Here is a 24,680-nt window from a genome sequence, read left to right on the forward strand (position 1 = left end):
CATATATATATATATATGTATATATACATACATACATACACATATATATCGAATATAGTACGGTATGTGCAGAAAATGCATGTTGCGTCTATTATTTGGTTTCACCATTCTGTTATCTTATTTGAAACTTAGTATGACACCTTACACGTTCTTCAGGCCTTTCTCCGCCCTAATGCAATATTACTATTATTGTTAATAATAATAATCGATAAAGGTATTATTATACACCTGACAGTTTTCCCTTAACTACGTCCCAGATTTAACTAAAGTTAACCTTGAAAAAAAAAAAAAAAAAAAAAGGAAAATGTAGTCAAGGGCAGATAATCTAGTTTGAATAGAGGTTCATTTTGAAAAATCCATTAAATATATCTTTCCTTTTTTAAATTCAGTTTCAGACGTCATATTTAAATTACATCTAAAAGAGAAGGTAAAATAAACAGTTAAAAATAAAGAAAGTGACATAAACAAAAACTAATCTCGAAAAGTGATAGTGTATTTTCGGGTTCCCATTCCTCAAGTATTGGCGCGTCTTCCAAATTCTCCAGTCTTTAACTGTTTACTGGAATTACTGCTATTGTAGTTATCGACTGTCTTATACTTTATTTATCTCTCTACTGCTTATTCAATCAAATTTTGTAAAGGTTTCTACATTTTTCTAGTTTACATTTAATACAATTTAAAAATGAATCTAATCATTTAATGTTTATAGATATAAGAATTCTTTTCTATATTTTGGGCATTTTCCCCAGGTTATATATAAATATATATAATATATATATATACACACATTATTTTCATGTGTGTACATACCCGATTCATACACATCACTCCACAAGTTTTCAAGCGACACAGATAACAATAAAAAATGTCGAAATATAAAATTTGATTACGTCAATGTTTTTCATTGAAAAAACATTTATTTTATTTTATTTATTTCTACATTTATTAACAATATTTTAAAACATTAATTTGCAATTATTCTTTTGAGAAAATTATTTCATGTATGTATTTGGCTGCGGGATTTCTCTTCTCTTCTGTTCGGCTTAGTTTTGTTGTTGTTTTAAGTAATATTTATATCTGTGTGAAGATATAAATATATATATATATATATATTTGTATATATAAGTATATATATATAATTTATTCTTCTTAATTTATTTATAGTTTCCATTTTTTTGTTTTTCACTGAATCTCTCTCTGCATAAATCATTAGCTTAGTATTTTTGTTTCTTTTCAATTTCTCAAATTTTTTCCCCCCCACCTTACTTACACCATTTCTATCCCCCGACTCTCTGTATTTCTCCGAATTTCAACATTGTCCAGTTTCTTCACATGGATTTAGCTGACCGAGATGTTGAAGGGAAACGTTTAAGATGTGAAAACGCATCAGAAGAATCGAGTAGAAAGAACAACGGAGTTTGCGAGAAGGTAAGTAAAAACAGCCCATTGGACGGACCTTCTTCGTTTTCTCTGGAATCGAAAACAGCGGGGAGGTCTGAGGGTTTTCAAAAGAAATTTACTTGGTGGTTTGTACGTCACTTGTTTGCTTATGAAAAACTCACATATACTCACAATTCGAATCAGTTTAGGTAAAAAACATTTACGAAAGAATGTATGCTACACGTCATGAATATTTACACTTATAGATAAATAAAAAGGTGTATACACACAAATAGATGAGGAACGTCCCCATTTTACACACAAGATTACACTATGTTATTTATATGTGTGTGTAGAGCATTTCAGTAGGTATGCTTATATATATATATATATATATATATATATGTATATATATATGTGTATATATGTATATAAATGTATATATCGATGTGTATATGGTTAAATTCATATCTTTCTATAGCGATGTGCATAACTACATAGGTATGCATGTGTTTTGTGTGAGTGTATACACATGCATATATATATATATATATATGTATATACACACACACACATATATATATATATACATGAGTTTATGTGTGTGCGTGTGTTTATATATATATATATATATGTATGTATCTGTATTTGTACACGTGTGTGTGTGTGTGTGTGTGTATATATATATATATATGTGTGTGTGTATCTAAGCACACGTGTATGTATATACATACATATATATCGGCGAAGTTATGATGTAAGCATTTACTAAAACCCCTCATAACTTTTTATTTTTACGAATTTTCACAATTTTTTTTTTGATTCTGTCTTCTGCAGATCAGAATTAATACGATAAGCAAAAAAAAAATCTGCCTATGTATCTGTATATGCACATATATATATATATATATATATATATATATATATTATATATATATATCACTTTGACCGACCAGTCCGTCAGGCGTCCATTTGACACTGCTGGTCACAGCATGCTGTCCACTCCTCTCTGGATCGCGCCTTTCTCATCCACGTGACCCCAATCGTCCCCCTGAAATCGCAACTCCACCGTCGTGGAGGTCTTCCGGGTGATCTTTTCCGCTCACGCGGGTACCACTCGACAACTGCATGCGTCCACCGATTATCGGTGAGCCGGGCGACGTGTCCAGCCCATCTATACTTGCAGCAAGTATATATATATTTATATATATATATATATATGCATACGTTTGTGTGTGCGCATATATGTGTCCCTTTCTGTAGAAGAGCATAGGCTCGAAACGTAAAAGACTTTTTCTTTTCCTGAGCGTTATACTTATACATCTGTTTTTGTACACACACACACACACACATATATATATATGTAGGCGGAGTTTACGAAAAAAACAAAAGACGAAGACAGGTGGTGTACAAAACAAACAGATGTATTAGTATAACGCTCAGGAATAGAAAAAGTCTTTTACGTTTCGAGCCTACGCTCTTCTACAGAAAGATACACAGAAAAAACAAGGAGAGAAAAAAATGTGTGTAGTGGCTAATACAACGGACTTCTTTCAGTTTCCGTCTGCCAAATCCGCACACAAGGCTTTGGTTGGCCCAAAGATACTTGGCCAAGGTGCCATGCAGTGGGACTGAACCTAGAACCACATTGTTGGGAAGTAAGCTTCTTATCACACACCCATTCCTGCGCCTATATATATATATATATATATAATATATATATATATATATATATATATCATCATCATCATCATCATCGTTTAACGTCCGTTTTCTGCGCTAGCACGGGTTGGATGGTTCGACCGGGGTCTGGGAAGCCAGGGGCTGCTCCAGGCTCCAGTCTGATCTGGTAGAGTTTCTACGGCTGGATGCCCTTCCTAACACCAACCACTCCACGAGTGTAGTGGGTGCTTTTTACGTGCCACCTGCACAGGTGCCAGGGGGGGTATATATATATTTATATATATATATATATACATCTATTGGATATCCTTGTTGCTTATTTTGAAATTGTATGGATAATACCATACTAAATTCTGGTGCCTCAACTGTGTTTTGTACACCACCTGTCTTCGTCTTTTGTACCATATTCATCTGAATCAAAATTTTTGCGAAACTCATATATATCTATATCTATCTATCTATCAATATATATATATATATATATATATATATATATTATATACATGGTATACACTCACATGTACATATATATATATGCATGAATGTATATAAACATATGTATGTATGTATGTGTGTATATTATATACCTAGTCAAGGATAAATCTCTGTACTTGGCATTTGTTGACTTGGAGAAAGCCTTTGACAGGATCCACCCCTCCCTTATCTGGTGGTCAATGCGGAAACTGGGGATAGACGAGTGGCTGATAAGAGCTGTACAAGCCCTGTACAGCGATGCTGTCAGTAAGGTGAGGGTTGGCAACAAGTATAGTGAAGAATTCCGAGTAGAAGTAGTGTTTCACCATGAATCAGTCCTCAGCCCCCTCTTATTCATTATAGTCCTCCAGGCAATAGCAGAGGAATTCAAGACAGGCTTCCCCCGGGAGTTCCTCTATGCGGATGACCTTATTCTAATAGCTGAGTCACTGCCAGAACTGGAGATGAAATTTAGAGTGTGGAAGCAAGGTCTAGAATTGAAGGGCCTTAGGGTTAAGCTAGCAAAAACCAGGGTCTTAGTAAGTAGGAAAGCTGTCAAATCACAATCCCCTTCAGGTAGATGGCCCTGCTCAATCTGTGGAAAAGGCGTGGGTAGAAACCCCATATGATGTACCTGGTGTAAGCTATGGATACATAAAAGGTGCAGCAATATAAAAGGAAGGTTAACCAGGAAAATAGTTTTTATGTGTGGCAGATGTACAGGGGCAATAAATACTGAAGATGTACATAAAACAGATTCCATCACATGCCAGGGGGAGAAATTGGAAGTAGTTAATAGCTTCCACTACCTAGGCGACCAAAAGCCTCTCACTCAGGGTGAAAGGTAGACTGTATGATGCATGTGTGCAAACAGCCATGCTTCACGGCAGTGAAACATGGGCCATGAATGCTGAGGACATGTATAGGCTTGAAAGAAATGAAGCTAGTATCATCCACTGGATGTGTAATGTCAGTGTACATACACGACAGTGTAAGTGCCGTGAGAGAAAAGTTGGGCATAAGAAGCATCAAATGTGGTGTGCAAGAGAGGCAACTGTGCTGGTATGGTCATGTGTTACATATGAATGAAGACAGCTGTGTGAGGAAGTGTCACTCCCTAACTGTAGAAGGAACCTGTGGAAGAGGTAGACTCAGGAAGACATGGGATGTGGTGGTGAAGCATGACCTTTGAAGATTGGGCCTCACAGAGGCATTGACAGGAGACCGGGACCTTTGGAGCTATGCTGTGATTGAGAAGAACCAGCAACTAAAGTGAGATCGCAGCCATGCATGTCCGGCCCTGTAAAGAATACCCCTGACGTGCTGGGCGATATGATATGCTTGAGAAGATCTGTTAAGTCAAATAAAACCAATATCGTAGCTGTGGTCAATTCCCCCAGACTGGCTCCCGTACTGGTGGAACAGAAAAAGCACCATCTGAATGTGGTTGATGCCAGGTCCGCTTGATTGTCTCCCACATAAAAAGCACCATCTGAACGTGGTCGATGCCAGGTCGGCCTGACTGGCTGTTGTGCCGGTGGCACATAAAAAGCATCTACTACACTCTCAGAGTGATTGTCATTAGGAAGGGTATCCAGCTGTAAAAACATTGCCAGATAAGATTGGAGCCTGGTACAGCTGCTGGCTCTCCTGACCTCAGTCAAACCATCCAGCCCTTGCCAGCATGGAAAATGGACATTAAACAATGCTGATGATGTATATATATATATATATATATATATATATATATATTATATATATATATATATATATATATATATATATATATATATATATAGATCATCATCATCATCATTTAATGTCCGTTTTCCATGCTAGCATGGGTTGGGCGATTTGACTGAGGTCTGGCGAACCAGATGGCTGTACCAGACTCCAATCTGATCTGGCAGAGTTTCTACAGCTGGATGTCCTTCCTAACGCCATGAATACACAACATTTATTTCAACAGGATAATTTTTAAGGTTGTGAGCCAATATAGCCTCATTGAAATTAGGTTACTTGCTGGTCCCTCTCTCTCTCTTATTATTATAGATTACTATATCTATTGGTAATACAAACTAAATTTTTCAAAACCATGATTATTTTTAATCTCTGCTCAATTTCCCATTGGTGGTAAGCGCAATATAAGATGCAATGAAGTTTTTTTGTTTGGAAAGACTGCGTCCAGTAGCTTTCTTCAGTATTTTGTTGAGTCTGTGTTTTTCACAATGTGTTATTAGCCTTAAGATGTTGCCCAAATTCCCTACACCTTCTAAAATTTCTGGCAGTGAACCTAAGCACCAGAAAAATGTTATGACGCTCCATGAGAAGGCACAACTGCTGGGTATGTTCCGGGAAGGTAAAAGTTATGCTGCAGTTGGTCACTATTATGTTGTCAACAAAAGCATCATACGCTACGTAAAGATGAACGAGATGGCGATCAGGACTATCGTAGCAGTAAGTTTCTGTGAAACTGCCAAAAAGATAACAATAGTGAGAAATAAGCACTTCGTCAGGATGGAATCTGCCTTGGCATTGTGGATCAGTGACTGCAAGAAGAAAAGCATCTCCCTGAGGGATAAAATCATCTGTGAGAAAGCTTGGAAATTATACCAGCAGTTTGACAGTGGAGACAAAACAGAAGGTACTGAAGAACTGCAACCAAGACCATTGACAGCAAAGAAACCCTCATTGTTTGCTGGAAGAAGGTGTGGCCAGAGTATGTCCAGGACTACGAGGGCTTCTCACCTGAAGATATTCAGCATGAGGCTGTTAACAATGTGGTGAAACTGGCAAGGTTTTGACATCACAGAAGATGAGGTCAACGACCTCATCGATGCCCACTTTGAAACCCCGATAGACAAAGATTTGTTGGAGTTAATGAAGTTTGCCAACAAAGAGGAGGAGGAAGCGTCAGATCCAGAGGAAGAGGAGTATGAGGTGGGCCTGGCAATTGAACGTCTGTTTGAGCTTTTAAGGATAGCAAAGGAATTTCAAGGGAAGGCGGGAGCATGGGATCCCTATATGGTTCGGTCATGCAGACGTATAAAACTCTCCTCATCACCATGAAGAAACAACGACAGCAACTTCCCCTCACAATGTTCCTCAAACCCACCAAGAAAGCCTTGGATGAAGATATGACATCCCCTAAAACACCTGAAGAGCTTTAAATTTTCTTTGTTGTGCAGTCATTACCTTCATTATTTTCATCATTATCGTCTTAAATCAATATCATTCATTATTGGTGAGTAACAGTACATTTTACTTTAATTTTTATTAAATTATTAAATATTATATATATATTTATAATATTTTGTTATATTTTGACATTTATAGGCATATTTATGGACCACGTTCTATATTTGCGGCTTTTCACTATTTGTGGGCGCTCTTGGAACATAACCCCTGCAAATACTGAGGAACTATTGTACTCTTAATAATTACAACCCATATAAATCAACAAAGTTTAGTAATAACATCACATTACCTACACATAAAAACTGTAATTGTAGAGACCCAAGTGCATGTATGTTAGACAGAGATTGTAAAAGAAAAGATGTAGTATACCAAGCAACAATCATAACACAGGATTCCTCAAAATATCATTATATTGGACGTACACAAAATTGGATAAAATCAAGAATAGCAAACCATGAATCAACATTTAGGGACCAAAGCAAAGCGAACTGTACTGTACTCTCAAAAAAAAAAAAATGTTGATTTCATAATTCAATGGAAAATTGTAACATTTGCACCTTCTTACAAAATTAACAATAAATTCTGTAGTTTATGCCTAGAAGAAAACTATGTGTTCAATACACTGTAACAAAACTTAAATTTTTTTTTTGTCTTTAGTCAGTAAGTGTTATTTCTTAATTGCCTCTATCTAGAAATCAAAGGAAGTGACTGCTATTCCCTTCAGATTTTGCTTTTGTGACCTGGACATCAGTATTTTGAAACTGACCTATTTTTCATTACATTTCAGATAGATTCGATACTGAGTTGCTGAAGCAGAGATATCATTATAGCAAATATTCTGCTCAATAGCACAGATTTGCTTGTCAGTTGCTTGACCTTATCCACTTGAACATGTCCCTTAGTTACATTATTTACATTTGACGGATATTTATCCTCATTTTGTTTGTTGTTAACAAACAAACAAGACGAGGACAAATATCCGTCAAATGTAAATAATATACATAATTCCTCATCTCTTAAATATAGAACTGTATTATGTCCCTTAGTGGCTGACAATATGTGCATCTCTGATCACGAGCAGGAGTAGTGGGGGAGCATCATAGCCATATGTTGGGAGGGATTCTTAGGGGTTTGAATAAGTTTTACAAAAGCAAAGTTTGAAGGAAATATTAACCATATTTGATTCTTTCTAGGGCTAAGCAAATAGGAAATAACAGTTACTATCCAAGGGCAAAAATTGTGTTACACAGTGTAATGAATTAAATGTAATTAGTAACAGGTATGGACTTACAAACATCACAAATCACAAGTAACAAAGAAAAAAAATGTTTTTTCCCCTGACCTTTTTAAATATGGAATCTATAGGTAAACTGAGTTAATCCCTTTAGAAACAACATTCCCAGGTATTCATGAGTGTTTTGGTTAAAAAAAAAAAAGAAATGAAAATAAATTAGAGCAATTAAGCAACAAGTTTATACTGAACATCCAGGAGATTACACTCAGGTGGTGGCTTTGGTAGACTTATCAACAAATGCCTGTTGTTAGTCAATCGTGTCTCTTTACATTCTGAATTCAAATCCCACTGGAGTCGACATTGTCTGTTATCCTTCTGGGGTTGATAAAATTAAAAGCATCAGCCAAGTACTAGGGTTGGTCTTTTACTTGAACAGGGCACCTCAGATGGGAATGGAATTATAATATTCATTGTCACCAAGGCAGTGAGATGGCAGAATCATTAGCATGCTAGGCAAAATGCTTAGTGGCATTTCATTCATCTTAACAATCTGAGTTCAAATTCTGCTGAAGTCGACTTTGCCTTTCATCCTTTTGGAGTCAATAAAATAAGTACCAGTTGAGCACTGGGGTCGACGTAATTGATTTTCCCCCTCCACCAAAACTGCTGGCCTCTTACCAAAATTTGAAAGCAATATTTATTGTCACCCGTGTTTTATGTCTGCTTTTCGACGCTGGGTTGGGTTGACAGTTTTTCTGAAACAGTGTTTTATGATCAGGTGCTTATCTTATTAGCAATCCTTCTTATAACATAAAAACACCCTTCTTACAACATGTAGCATATCTCTTCTAAAACTGGGATACAGTATACATGAATGGAATTGTAATAGAAGACAAGTATTTACAACAGTGGAAGCAAACCTGCTACTTACATACATTTCAACATGCATGTCTGTGTTTTGTGAAACCCGTTATTTTATTATTAATTCTACCTCCTATATTAACTCTACTTGCAATATCCACATCCTCAGTATAATAGAACTTAACTTTTACTTCCGTTGAAGTAATCTGTAATCTTCACTTCATAGCTTTTCATACCATTTTGTGTTCCTGTCAGTCTGTTTGGGTCTAATGCATATATTATTAGGCTTGAGCAGATGTTTTTGTGCATGTCTGTGGGATGGGGTAGGAGGCACATATCAGCTGAAGATTTTCAAGAAAGCCTTTTTCTCTCTTCTTCCCCAGAGCAAATGGGGGCTCCTTTGGTAAAGAATTGTTTTGTTATAAATAGTTCTACGTAGGGCTTTTATTCTAATGTATGACTTGTAAGTACATCATACATACCATATGTACACACACACACACACACACACCTGTGACTCGTATGTAAATCCTATATTTAGCACTGAGTATTAAAACACTTGATGGGCAGTGTGAAATTGGAGTTCACATCTCGTCTTGGCCTGTTATCTTTTGACATGAGATCTACATCTCACATCTGGCATGGACCTATAACCAGCTTTGCGTGAGCCTGCATATTGCTAACCTACAGTCTTCAGTGTATTTCTTGATTACCCTTAACTCTTCCTTTCTCCCTTCTGCCAATGTCCATTGTGGAGGCACAATGGCCCAGTGGTTAGGGCAGCAGACTCGCGGTTTCGATTCCCAGACCGGGCATTGTGAGTGTTTATTGAGTGAAAACACCTAAAAAAAAGCTCAACGAGGCTCCGGCAGGGTATGGTGGTGATCCCTGCTGTACTCTTTCACCACAACTTTCTCTCACTCTTACTTCCTTTTTCTGTTGTACCTGTATTTCAAGGGGCCGGCCTTGTCACTCTCTGTGTCACGCTGAATATCCCCGAGAACTACGTTAAGGGTGCACGTGTCTGTGGAGTGCTCAGCCACTTACACGTTAATTTCACGAGCAGGCTGTTCCGTTGATTCGGATCAACCGGAACCCCTCATCGTCGTAACCGATGGAGTGCTTCCATCCATCCAATGTCCATTGTTTTCAAAAATGTATATTTCTCACTCTAAATCTATCACTGGTCTGTCTTAATTAACTTTAATCAAAGTTAACTTCAATTAAATTACAGATATTAAATAAACAAAAAATAACAATTAGATTTTTGATTCTTCTTTATCCTTACAGATTCCTTTAGAGGAAGAAAACCATAGTGGAATTGACAATTTGCAGATTTCAGGTAATTATAGAAACTTTTGTCACTCGATTTGCTAAACTGGCGAGTATTGGCTTGTTTACTTCACTAACAGATATCATTATCATTTTCACATCCACTGTTCCATGCTTGTATGGGTCTGATGGAATTTGTTGAGATAGATTTTCTATGGCTGAATGCATTTCCTATCACCTGTTTTACAATCAAGGTAGTATTTTCCCATAATTGGAACTATTACCTTTCTTGGAAGATTGGAAGGAGCAACACCACTTCTATGATGGTGATGCTCATTTACAACTTAGATTTGATGTCAAGACATCACCCCTTCACACACACACACACACACACACACAATGTCCTTCTTTGATCAGACTTTGATAAGACTTTGATCAGTCTAGAGCTATAGTAGAAGACACCTGCCCCCAAGATGCAATGCAGTGGAACTGAACCTGAAACCATGTGGCTGGGAAGCAAAATGTGAGCGGTCCTCTAAATGTCATGGTCAATGTTCTTCTTCAGCCTTTGACTAACCTCACAAGTCAACCCTTTAGCATTTAAACTGGTCATATATCCAGCTCAAATATTCTGTTTTATGTTAAAACTAACCACATCTAGCCTCTCACACCTACCCTACAATGCCTTGCTAAAAATAGTCACATTATTGAAATCTCAAAGCTTTGTGATTATTCATGATTAATTCAAAACAATGGGAATAAATAAGCATTACATTAGACAGAATAATCTGAATGCTAAAGGGTAAAAGGGGCCATATTCAGCCCTTTAACCAGGGTGTGGAATGTCTGGATAATTGATGGCATAGTACTTTCTCTTTTGTATATCAGGTGCAGACATAAGTATATATGAAGTTTGCTTTACAACCATTTGATTTGGGGTTTCTTCCTGTTACACGGCACCTTGAGCAAGTTTCTTCTGCTATAACCTTTGGCAGATCAGTACCTTGTGGGTGAAATTTATTTCGCTGGCAGAAATAAATTGAAGCTCTGTGCATGTGTGCTTGTGCACACATGCACACACATGCACAGGTTAACAGAGAAAGAGCATTTGTATGTGGCAGATGTGCAGGAACAGTAGACTTAGATTTTCTTAGGTATTCAGGAGGATCCCTAGATGTTGTAGATCAGTGTTTCTCAACAATTCTTTTATTTATGGACCCCTTTGATTTTTGTTTTGCTTTGGTTAACCCTCATAACCATTCAGTGTTTAAAAAATCCTATTATATTTTTATAAGTAAATAGTTAGCAGTTGCATAAAAATAATTGTTAAAATATTTTGTGCATTATAGATATATAACAAATTTCATCATCATCATCGTTTAACGTCCGTTCTCCATGCTAGCATGGGTTGGACGGTTCGACTGGGGATCTGGGAAGCCACAAGGCTGCACCAGGCTCCGGTCTTATCTGGCAATGTTTCTACAGCTGGATGCCCTTCCTAACACCAACCACTCCGTGAGTGTAGTGGGTGCTTTTTACGTGCCACCTGCACTGGAGCCAGGCGAGGCTGGCATCGGCCACGGTCGGATTGGTGCATTTTACGTGCCACCTGCACGGAAGCCAGTCAAGGCGGCACTGGCTTCGGCCACGATTCGGATGGTGCTTTTTACATGCCACCGACACAAATTTATTGATGGTAAATTTTAATAACAAAATCTTATATGGACCCTGGTTGAGAACCGCTGTTGTAGTTAGTTTATGTTACCTAGGTGACCAAATTAGCAGTGGAGGGAAATATTCTGAAAATATAGTTGCAAGAATAAAAATAAGATGGAGGAAGTCCAGAGAGCTATTACATCTGTTGGTAACAGAAGACCTCTTTCTCAGATTGTATGATGCTTGTTTATAAATGTCTATGTTCTGTGGTAGTGATACGTGGGCCCTGAATGCAAGAGACTTGTGAAGACCTGCAGAGAGAAATGAATTTAGTATGCTCTGATGGATGGGCAACATCAGGGTGTAAGTTTGACAAAGTGGAAATGTGTTGAGAAAGTTAGGCATAAGAGGAATCAGATGTTTGCAAGAGAGAAGACTATAATGGTTTGGTCATGTGATGTGTATGGATGAGGACAGCATGTGTGAATGTGTATACATTTGTGTTTCCTTGTTTGGATAATGCATGATAGTTGTAAATGTGTGTCACTACTATATAAGCCATGTCATTCACTTCCAACATTCTGCATGTCATTGTCAGTGCCGCTGGACTGGCTCCTGTGCCGGTGGCACATAAAAAACACCATTTGAGTGTGGCTGTTGACAGTACCATCTGACTGGCCCTCGTGCCAGTGGCACGTAAAAGCACCCACTACACTCTCGGAGTGGTTGGCGTTAGGAAGGGCATCCAGCTGTAGAAACTCTGCCAGATCAGATTGGAGCCTGGTGCAGCCATCTGGCTCGCCAGTCCTCAGTCAAGCCATCCAACCCATGCCAGCATGGAAAGTGGATGTTAAATGATGATGATAATGATGCCTGGCCATGGGTAAATATTACCTTACTTGGAAAGAGGTCAGGGCTAGCAACAGGAAGAGTATCTGGCCATTGAAAATCTACCTCAATACACTGCCTGACCTGTGCAAACATGGACAAGTAGACATTAATAGGGAACCATCATAATGATGATATGTATGTATATATCTATATGAGGGTGCATGGTCTAGTGGTTAGAGTGTTGCACTCATGCTTCTGAGGTCATGGTTTCAATTCCTGGACTGAGTGGTGTGTTGTGTTCTTGAGCAAAACACTTCATCCCAGATTGCTCTGTGCTCATTTCAACACCTGGTGTGTGGTACACCATGCCTCTGTTTAGCCAACATTGATTTGCTGGAGGGAGTGAGCTAATGTACAGCACATACATTCGATCAATATAAACCAGTCATTTGTGCAGGTTGTTCAGCAAGAAATTGCACAGCTGTCTTTCTCAGACTACGAGAGACCACCATCATCTATCTGTGTCTGTCTGTCTGTCTGTCTATAATATGTGCATCATCATCATCATTATCATTTAACATCTGTTTTCCGTGCTGGCATGGGTTGGAGAGTTAGACCACAGCTGACAAGCTGGGGAGCTGCACCGGACTCCAGTTTGATTTGGCTTGCTGTTTTTACCTGGCACTACATGGGTACTTTAATGTGAACCAAACACTATGTAGTTGCTCCATATGTTAGAAATAGCAGCCAAAATTTCCTTCAGAACACATACTACCATCTTAAATAGAAAAAAAACACATTAGATAATGTAGTTGTGGGGAGATTATGACCAGAATGCCTTCGATTGTAGGTTTAAAACACTCGGGGATCAATAGCAGCTGCAGCAGCAGCAATATCAAAAACTAACCAACGAAAGACCCTCTTACTCAGTTTTTTGACCTGCTAGAAATAGCTGCCAAATCGCTCTTCAGGTCATACACTACCATCTTAAATAACAAGAAGATACATTAGAATAATGTAATTCCGGAAGATAATGACTGGAATGCCTATTATTGACTTGGAGATCTACAACAACAATAGCACAGCATCACCAAAAACTAACCAGCAACATAGGTCTCTTACATAGTTTTTCAACCTGATAGAAATAGCAGCCAAATCTTAAAATCACAGCTCTCCAACCATCTTATAAAAGAAAAGGCATATTGGATACACAAAAGAGATGGTGGTCATGGGTGGAGTGCTTTTTGTCATAGGTCTGTGTGATCAGAGTTGACCTGGAGATAAATGTCAACACCAGTAATAACACTGGTCAACACAATTAAATCTATTATACTCATTATGAATGCCAACCCAACTTTTTTAGATTATTTTTTTCATGCTGATTTCAAAATTTCACTCCATTTGTATGCAGCGTATATCAATATTTGCATATTTGTATATATGAAATCATTAATGTAATAATTAAGGACATATCATTTTTAGAAAGTAAATGAGTTTATTGAGTTAAAAATCCTCATTATCATTCTACAAAGAGTGAATACACAAAAAAATGGGATGGACAAAACAGACAAAGTTAGAACAACAAAGTTAGAAACATTGAGATTTGGATTTCCTGCGGTGTTCCTAATCTGGTTGATCATGGTAAAGTATCCATCAGTAGTCATCCAACATACTGTCATTCCAGAAGCCTTGGTACTGTTTCTCCATAGCACTAATGTCATGGTGAAATCTTTCACCATGTTCATCAGACACTACTCCAAGGTTATTTGCGAAGAAATCCATATGGGAGTCCAAGAAGTGAACTTCCAGTGACATGCAACAACCCATTGCTGAGTAACATATTAGAAGATTCTTGATGCCATCCTTGCAGTCCATTTCCTTCTTGTTGCCCAAGAAATTCTCACAGATCCAATTGAAAGCTTTCCAGGCAGGCAGTTTCAGTTCGTCCAGTATCGTCTTGAAGTTGACATTTTTGAGTACTTCTTTAATTTGGGGTCTGACAAAGATACCCTCTTTCAACTTCGCCTGTGTGATTTTGGCAAACTTGTCTATAATATACTCAAACCTTCTGGCATTTCTCTTCCCTAGTGTCTTTAGAAACTTGTTTCATCAGTCCAAGCTTTATGTGCAAAGGAGACAGTAGGACATTACATGGATCTACAGGAGATGTATTCTTGATGGTAGACAGTCCTGGCTTGTATGATGTTCTTGTCTGCCAGTTTGATTCCGAATAATGTCTGTCAGTTACCCGACTATCCCATAGACACGAGAAACAATAGTAAACCTGACTGCATTCCCATTAACATTCCAATGATTTTTAAATCTCCATCTATTTTCCATGAGTATCTTTCATAGGCAGTGGCATGATGTAAAAGTTCCATATTCTTCATGATTCATGAAGAACAGAGTGTGCAGTAGGAATGGAGAGTTTCAAATTACCATTATGGAAAAGTCCATCGATGTTACTGCAAAAGCAAAGCAAGCTCTCAACTGAAAAACATGTTTGTAGAAACACATTTCTCTGCCAAAAATAAGTTATATGAACACCATACTCTAGCAGATACTTCTCCTTCAGTCTTGATGCCAACAATTCTGCTTTATCTTTTGAGAGAGATAGGTCTTTGACAAGGTCATTCAGTTCAGCTTGGGAAAATTTCTGAGGTTCAAAGCTATCATCATCAGCCATGTAATCTTCCTTGGCAGCACTATCGTGACAGTCAGCATCATCATCTGATGTTTCAATACCATCATCTGGTGGAACTGTAATTGGCAAACTTCCATTGTGAGGCACAGGTCTCATTGCAGAATCCTAATTGGGATACACAATTTTGTGTTTATTCTTCATAGAGAATCCTGTGACATTTATTTTGCAAAAATAGCAGTCATTAAAGTGGTCTTTCATCACCCTCCATATCATTGGAATGGCAAAAGACATGGACTTTTGCCATTTTTCTTAATGAACCAGTCACGTAAGCCATTTGAGCAAGCTGAGCAGATAAAATGTGGTGTCCATAACTTGTCCTGATCTCCAAGAGAACAGACAATGTATAGCTTATAAGTCTTCTTGATCTCTGGGATTATTGTACATTTTTGAACTTTTACAATAAATTGTCTGCAGACATAACAAAATGATTTCTACACTGTCTTGACATTGTTAACACTGTAAAGCAAGTAAGGAAATAGATACAAACAGTTATACTATACTCTTTTATTCTTTTACTTGTTTCAGTCATTTGACTGCGGCCATTCTGGAGCACCACCTTTAGTCGAGCAAATCGACCCCAGGACTTATTCTTTGTAAGCCTAGTACTTATTCTATCGTACTAGGCTAAGTTACGGGAACATAAACACAACAGCATCGGTTGTTAAGCGATGTTGGGGAGACTAACACAGACACACCAACATATACACACACATACATACATATATATATATACACACGACGGGTTTCTTTCAGTTTCTGTCTACCAAATCCACTCACACGGCTTTGGTCAGCCCGAGGCTATAGTAGAAGACACTTGCCCAAGGTGCCATGCAGTGGGACTGAGCCTGGAACCATGTGGTTGGTAAGTAAGCTACTTACCACACAGCCACTCATGCGTCTACACTTATATTGAATTTGATGAGATATTTCATCAGACCAATTATGACTGGACAATTTAAGATGTTGAAATACCTATTTCATCAGACAAAACTTTGATTGATTGATTTAAGATGATGAAATATTGCATCTGAACTATGCAGCAATGAATAATGCAGTTTATTTTAAAGGTATGTTTCCATGATGTAAATGAAATACATGCATATATGTCATCAACTGGAAGTTCTATATAATGCATGAGCTGAAAATAAATAATGAATGTGCTCTTTTAAAGTCTAGCCAGGCTCATGGGCCTGGTTTCCCGGTTTCTACGGCGTATGTGTTCCCCAGCTGGACAGGATGCCAGTCCATTGCAGCGTTACTCATGTTTGCCATTTGAGTGGACTGGAGCAACATGAAATAAAGTGTTTTGCTCAAGAACACAATGCGTTGCCCAGTCTAAGAATCGAAACCACAATCTTACGATCATGATGCTGGCACCCTTACTACTAAGCCACGTGCCTCCACACATGAGCTAAAACCAAAAAAAAAATTTCTCATGAAAACTATACGTGATGTCAAAAAAAAACTATTTGTGTATTTGAAATCAGCGTTAAAAACTACACAGTATACCTTGATGTATGCTTGATGAAAAATACTTGTTGACCAATGTAATTAGTCTGTAGTGGAGTGGAAAGTCAGGAAACAACCTTTTCAAGAGTTTATAACTTACTGTTTATTTGAAAGTAACAATGTTTGTTCAGATACTTCATTTTCAAGCTTTTAAAAGTTTTTCTTTATTCCCTCTTTTTCTTTTGTAGACAATTTAAATATGGCTGAAAGTGTGGTGAGTATAACTTATTGTTGTTGTTATTAGTGCAAAGGCGGTAAGCTGGCAGAATCATTGGCATGCTGAGCAAAATGCTTAGCGGTATTTCGTCTGTCTTTATGTTCTGAGTTCAAATTCTGCTGAGGTCGACTTTGCCTTTCATCCTTTCAGGGTCGATAAATTAGTACCAGTTGTGTATTGGGGTTGATCTAATCAACTGGTACCCCTCCCCAAAATTTCGGGTCTTGTACCTAGAGTAGAAAAGAATCATTAGCATGCTGGGCAAAATGCTTAGAGTATTTTGTCTGTCTTTATGTCCTGAGTTCAAATTCTGCCAGGGTCAACTTTGCCCTTCATCCTTTCAAGGTCAATAAAATAAGTACCAGTTGATCAATGGGGTCAGTATAATCAACTAGTCCTCTCTCCTGAAATTTCAGGCCTTGTACCTATAGTAGAAAGGTTATTATTATTATTATTGCAAAAAAAAAAAAAAAAAAAAAAAGGTAGCAAGCTGGCAGAATTGTTAGCACACTGGGCAAAATGCTTTGTGGCATTTCACCTGTTTTTGTGTTCTGAGTTCAAATTCCACTGAGGTTGACTTTGCCTTTCATCCTTTTAGCATTGATAAAATAATCCTTTCTACTATAGACACAATGCCTGAAATTTGTGGGGAGTGGGGCCAGTCAATTAGATTGATCCCAAAATGCAACTGGTGCTTAATTTATTGACCTCCGAAAGGGTGAAAGGCAAAGTCAACCTCAGCATTGATAAAATAATACCACTAAAGTACTGGGGGGGGGGTCGATTAGCCCTTCCCACCAAAATTTCAGGCTTTGAGTCTATAGAAGAGAGGATTATTATTGTTATCGTAAAATGTTCAGCAACATTTCTTCTGGTTTTACATTATGAGTTCAAATTTCGTTGAGGTTGATTTTTTCCCTTTCATCCTTTTGGGGTCAATAAGATAACTGTACCAGTTGAATACTAGGGTTGATGCAATCAACATACCCCTCTCCTCAAACTTTCAGGTCTCATGCCTAATGTAGAAAGGATTATTATTATTATTATTATTATTATTTTTATTATTCAAGGTGGCTAGCTGGCAGAATTGTTAGTATGTTGGATGAAATGCATAGCAGCATTTTACTCATCTTTATGTTCTGAGCTCAAATTCCATCAAGGTTGACTTTACCTTTCATCATTTTGGGGTCGATGAAATAAGTACCAGTTGAGCACTGGGTTTGATGTAATCGGATCAGTCCCCTCCCCCAAATTTCCAGGTCTTGTGCCTGTAGTAGAAAGGATTATCAATAATATTAATATGCTTAGTTTTGTTTGTTTTTGTATGTACCTGTAGTGTGTGTCACACTTCAAAGGAAGAAGTGAGTGGCAAAGCGAGAGAAAAGAGGACAGAGAGGAAGTGAGAAAAAGAGAGAGAGAGTCAGTGAGTGGATCACGTTTGTTTTGTATTTTCAAATGTTTCAGAGAGGAAGTAAGAGAGAGAGAGAGAGAGAGAGAGAGAGAGTGAATGAATGAAAGAGACAGTGAGTGATGACAGCGTTTGTTTTGTGTTTTTAAATGTTTATCACATCGCAAGAAAAGTAGATACATAGATCGAAAGAAAAGTTGATGCATACACACATTGTTAAATTAAAAGCGGGAGAGAGGAGGGACACAGGAAGTGAAAGAGAGAAAGTGAGAGAGACAGTCGATACATAGATCGAAAGAAAAGTTGATACACAGATACATAGACATTGTTAAATCAAAGACAGATAAACACCTATGTGCAGGCTGTTGTTATCAAACTGAATGTGAGTCCAGGGCAAAGTCACTACATGGCATTATAGCAATTATTTCATCTTAGCTTTCACTGCTTATGACTAAACACGTGACATTTTTGCCTTACAATATGGAACATTTCCTTTGCTTTCACTCTTTAAAAAAAAAATGACACTCGTCACTTACAACAAGGTCCCTGTTTATCTGATCAACAGAACCGTCTGCTCATAAAATTAACGTGCAAGTGGCTGAGTACTCCACAGACATGCATACCATAACGTAGTTCTCAGGGATTTTCAGCCTCACACAAAACGTGACAAGGCTGGCCCCTTTGAATTACAGTTACAACTCATTTTTGCCAGCTGAGTGGACTGCAGCAAGGTGAAGTAGAGTACCTTGCTCAAGAACACAGCACATCACTGGGAATTGTGCTCATGACATTATGATTGTGGGCTGAATACTCCGAACCACTGAGCCATGCACCTTCGCTTAGCTGGCCTCGTAACTTAGCTGTTCGGCTGAAGAGACTCATAGAATAAGAACCAGGCTTACAGGGAATAAGTTCAGGTGTCCATTTCTTTGACTAAAGGGCAGTGCTCCGGCATGGTCACCATCAAATGACTGAAACAAGTAAAAGAATACTAGATGAAAGTTCCATACTACTAAACCAAGAAGGTTCTTTGAATATGTATGATGTTGTTTAAGGCTAAATAGTAATTCTGCTTGTGTTTGTGTACCTGAGATATTTTGGTTGGATTATATATGGTTACTGGTTTTACACTTTCTATATTCTGTAACTGTTACAATATAGAAACATTTCTAATGGTACCGGCACACAATTTACAGATGCTTACATTTTTTATGTTTCCTGTGAATTTTTCACGGGTCCAACTAGTTATTATTATTATTCAGTAGTCTTAGTTTTATCACATGCTTTCACTGCACTGATCACAGCTCTGTGTGCCTTGGGTATGTGCCATGGCTTGTGGTGCTCTTATTTCCACTGTATTGAAAGTGTTTTACATAGGATATGTGTGTCGCTTAGTAGTGCTATTTTCTGTATATAGTAGTGCTATATATTTGTAAGTCCTGATGTTTTTGTTATGTATTTGTCTGAATGTTTTTATCATACTTAATGTACTTACTATTATAGGAATTGTTTCTGATTTTAGGCTCCACATTCGAGTTACCTATATTTCCAGATCTTTGTATTTTGAAAGTGTCTCCATTTCTTTTAGAGAAACATCATCTGTTGATATTGATACATTGATTAGAAGGCATCTTTTTTCTTGGTGATTTCTGACAACTATATCCAGTCTATTAGCCTTGATTTCACTGTGTGTATTGGCATATCCCAGAGTATGGTTACTTTCTCATTTTCTGTGACCTTTTCTAGGGTGTGCCTATACCATTGTTTTTTCTGTTGTAATTTCATAGTGTTGTTATAGCTTCCATTGTATATAAGTCCCAACACTGTCATGTCTGAGAATATATTATTATTATTATTAATATTATTTAAGGCAGCAAGCTGGCAGAATTGTTAGCTCACTGGACAAAATGCTTAGCAGTATTTCGCCTATCACAATGTTCTGAGTTCAAATTCTGCCAATGCTGACTTTGCCTTTCATCCTTTCAGGGTTGATAAATTAAGTACCAGTCAAGTACTGGAGTTGATATGATCGACCTATCCCCTACCCTCAAATTTCAGACTTTATGTCCATATTAGAAAGGATTATCATTATTATTATTATTTCTGACTCTTTACATTTTGAGTTTAAAATCCTGCCAAAGTCAACTTTGGCTTTAATATTTTTGGGTTGATGAAATAAAGTACCAGTGAAATGCTTGGATTGATGCAATTGACTCACCCACTCCCTTCAAAATGCAAGCCTTGTGCCAGAATTTTAAAGAAATTATTATTTTTATTCTGAAGGGAGGTTAGTTGGCAGAATGTTGGATAAAATGTTCTGCAATATTCAGTCACCTCACTTCATGTTCTGAGTTCCAAATCCTGCTAAGTTTGATTTATGCCTTTCATCCCTCCAGAATTGATAAATTAAAGTATCAGTCAAGTACTGGGGTTGATATAATCATCTGGTCCCCTTCACTTCAAAAATTGCATGCCTCATGCCTATTATTTACAAATGACAATTATTGTAGGGAGAGCAATAGGATGGTAGTTCCTAGGGTAAGGTATGTTGCCCATTTTTGGAAGGGGGCGCTATGTTGGAGGCTTTTATAAATTGGGATAAATCCTCATAGATAAAGAGAAAGATTGAGTACTTTACAGTCAAAAAGCATTCCAACCCTGACTATTCCAGCTTTTTTTTTTTAACATAGAGACTTGAGGGAGATTTGGTTGCTATTTCTAGCAGGTTGAGTAACCATGTAGAAGCACCCTTATTGACGTGTGTATGTATACATGGAAGTATGTATGTATTTGTTGGCAAAACATGGTCCTATGCACAGGCCTCAATTGTACTGTGTTACCCAGTGTCCAAGTGCTCCAACACAGAGCCCAGTCTTGCTTGTGGGGGGGTCACTTTACCAAAAATGGTTGATGAACAGCTTCTGAAACCTCTTTGTTACAGCAAGGTGGAAGGGGATCAGTTGGAGGACAATGCAAACCAGGAAAGGGCTCAGAGTGTTTGAGCAAGCTAGGAATGGAAAAGGGAGCTAAGTACATTCAAAGCCATCTGTTTATTAGCAAAAATAAAAATAAATATTACTTTGTAGCCATTGATTATTGAAAGCATGGTCATCACCCATATAGGTAGATGAAAGAGGAATTACCATCATTGTTGGTACTTTTCCATGCTTGCATGGGTCAGCCTTCCTCCTTTCTATTGCCAACCTTCACCTGTTTTCAAGCAAGGTAATATTTCCTCATGACCAGACATGTTTTTGCTGAATATTGGAATTGAATGGCATTGCTTGTATGACAGTGACATTCATTTACATCTATCATGCTATGTCAAAAACAAGGAGGCATACACATATATGTATACAACAGGCTTCTTTCAGTTTCAATCTACCTTATCTAGTCACAAGACTTTGGTTGATCTGGGGCTATAGAAGAAAACACTTGCTCAAGGTACCATACCATATGACTGAATCCAGAACCATTGTAGCTGGGAAGCAAACTTCTTAACCACACAGCTATGCTTATATTTATAAATGGATCCATTTTGTACCAAGAATTGTCTCTGAATCTACCATTTCCCCTTTTTGTTACTGTTCTAACTTGCTTCTTTATTTCTTCAATCCTAATAACAGCATAATTAGTTGTCTTCTACTAACATCTGTTTCTCCTTGTTAACTCCTCCTCTTTTATTTTCCACTGCCTTTTAGTTTTCAATATTTTCTCTTACTACTTTCAATCTATTCAATACTGTCAGAAAACCTTTCAGTTTTCTCTGATGAAGAGTCCTGTTGTCTGAAATATTAGACTTTTCCTCTTCATTATAGTAAACTGATTTACTCCACTTTACAAACTTTCTATATTTACTAATAGCCAGTGCAGACCATCTCTAGTTTCCTCAGATCCTAATGTTACATTACTCATTTTATTTGGTTTATGTCTTGACAACCTTGCATGTAGGTGACAAATTGGCAGTCGTTAGACTATAAGACAAAATATCTTGCAGTATTTATTTCCACATTTTGCATTCTGAGTTCAAATCCTGACAAGGTCAACTTTGCTTTTCATCCATCTGGAGTTGGTAGATAAAATATGAGTTTAGAGCAGTGGGTGGAGGTGTGTGGCCTAGTGGTTAGGGTGTTGGATTCATGATTGTACGATTGTGGTTTCAATTCCTGGACCGGATGATGCGTTGTGATCTTGAGCAAACACTTTACTCCAGTCCACTCAGCTGGTAAAAATGAATAATCTTGTGATAGACTGGCTTCTTGTCCAGGGGTAAATATATATATATGCCATGGGAACCAGTAAGCTAGTCCTAACGAGTCCATAATACTTAAGAAGGATGCTTATGCTTAATGCTACAGCAGTGGACTGGTAGAATCATTAGAGCTTCAAATGGAATGTATTGTAGTATTTGCTCTGGTTCTTTGCATTCTGATTTCAAATCCCATTGTCGTGTAATGATAGATGCTTCTGATAGAATCCTATGGAGAAGATGCCTCAGGGCTCCCACCACCTTCCAGGAATAGAGAGTGGACAAAGTGAATGGATGGATGGATGACTATGATGATCTGATACAAGATATAGAATCTTACCAAGATGAAGTAATGAGGAAGATTTGATGGTAATCGTAGCTAAATCTCCCTCAAATCACTTCTTACTGTCTAAAATATAGGGTAAAGACATTGGATAATGTAGTATGAGTTACACTATACCTGAAAATAAAAATAAAAAGAGAAAATATATGCTCTTAGCTGAAATGTTTTGATCAGTAAAGACTTGGGGGCTAAAATAATATGTAAAGATGTTGTTGTGCACCAATTCAATTTGTGTAAGGAATGTAAAAAACAAAAAAACTTATTAAATCAATAATGATGATGATGATGAATAGATTGAATATACCAACACTTGAAACCCTTCTGGGATGGTTATATTTTAGTGTTTTTTTGCATCTCTCTTTGAGAACAACTGATGAAATCTAGTACCAAACCAAACCCTTAAGAAAATTGGAGTAGTGAGTCCAGCTGAGGGATTACTGGTATTAACCCTTTAGCATTTAAATTGGCCGTATGTGACCCAAATTGTTCTATTTGTTTTATGTTCAGTCTGGCTAGATCCAGCCTCTCACACCTACCCAACAATATCATTCTAAAAATAAACAATCACATTAATCAAACTCTCAAAGCTATGAGATAACGTATGATTAATTCAAAACAATGGGAATAAATAAAAATTACATTTGACAGTAATCTGAGTGCTAAAGGGTTTGAGTAGGTCTCCAATTATTTGCTAAGCTAATATCTGTGAAAGACCATGAGAACATAGACAATGGATATGAAACTGCTGATGGTGGTTGTGGTGTTGATGGCTATATATATATATATAAGCATGTGTTGGATAGAGCTATAAATGTATGGAATTGTTTATATATTGTTTAGGAAGTGTTGAAAACTGGAGATGAAGTTGTCATAGATGCCAATAATTCTTCTACAATGACCAGTGACCCTGTGGAACCAATGGAAGTTAAGCTTGATGACACCAGCAATGGTAACAGTTCCAAAGAGGCCAGCACTGTTGGCCAAGTGTCTGTGAAGGTAGAAAACAAAAACAATTTGAGTAAAATGACCCCAGAGGAAAATATGGTGACTACCACTGCTTTGGAAGATGTTTGTAATACTGAGAAGGTAAAGTCAGTCTATAGTTTTACCTTCTTGGTTTTGATCACTGAAATATTTTCATAATATTTTTAAAAGTTTTATTTTGTTCTGGCGAGTTCTCGGTCGTCGGCAGTGGTATCAAGCACGAGTGCGGCCGGTCGGTCGGCGGGGAGTAAGTCTGAGTAGTAGTCGGCCAGGAAAAAAGACCACGAGTGTGTGTGTCCGTGTGTTATCGACGAGGCACGAAGCGGCGAGTTCTCGGTCGTTGGCAGTGGTATCGAAGTATAAAGTTTTATTTTGTAGAAGAAATGATGTACCTCTGCTCACGAGCAGATGTACATGATTTGAGGTACCTCACATTAAGGTACCTCACTCACTTCCATTTGATGGATAAATAACTACTACATTTATATCAGCTTCTCTCAAAAGCTGTTAAAAATTCCCCTCAATACAAACAACCAAAAACCCTATTGAAATATTGCTGCCCTTGAGGCCAGTTTCAAGAATACCAACATAGTCAATCTATTCATTATCATCATTGTTATTATCATCATTGATTTAATGTTTATATTTTTTCCATGTCCTAAACAAGCTGGATTGGT

The 24,680-nt window shown here is 37.5% G+C and overlaps 1 protein-coding gene across 4 annotated transcripts in view; it reads left to right on the plus strand.

Annotated features, from left to right (window-relative positions):
- Positions 1-1,124: 1,124 nt before the first annotated feature.
- Positions 1,125-24,680, plus strand: part of LOC115220742 (SAFB-like transcription modulator) — a 63,616-nt gene continuing 40,060 nt past the window's right edge. Inside the window, exons 1-5 of one of the 4 annotated variants that reach the window (XM_036510530.1) lie at positions 1,125-1,428; positions 6,179-6,181; positions 10,121-10,172; positions 16,991-17,016; positions 23,860-24,105. In XM_036510530.1, the coding sequence (XP_036366423.1) occupies positions 1,333-1,428; positions 6,179-6,181; positions 10,121-10,172; positions 16,991-17,016; positions 23,860-24,105 (423 nt within the window). In that variant the 5' untranslated portion in view covers positions 1,125-1,332. The remainder of the gene's footprint in view (positions 1,429-6,178; positions 6,182-10,120; positions 10,173-16,990; positions 17,017-23,859; positions 24,106-24,680) is intronic. The other 3 variants (XM_029790886.2, XM_036510531.1, XM_036510532.1) reach the window with 3 other exon arrangements.

Source organism: Octopus sinensis, linkage group LG17 (genome assembly GCF_006345805.1).
Source record: "Octopus sinensis linkage group LG17, ASM634580v1, whole genome shotgun sequence".
Lineage (NCBI taxonomy): Eukaryota > Metazoa > Mollusca > Cephalopoda > Octopoda > Octopodidae > Octopus > Octopus sinensis.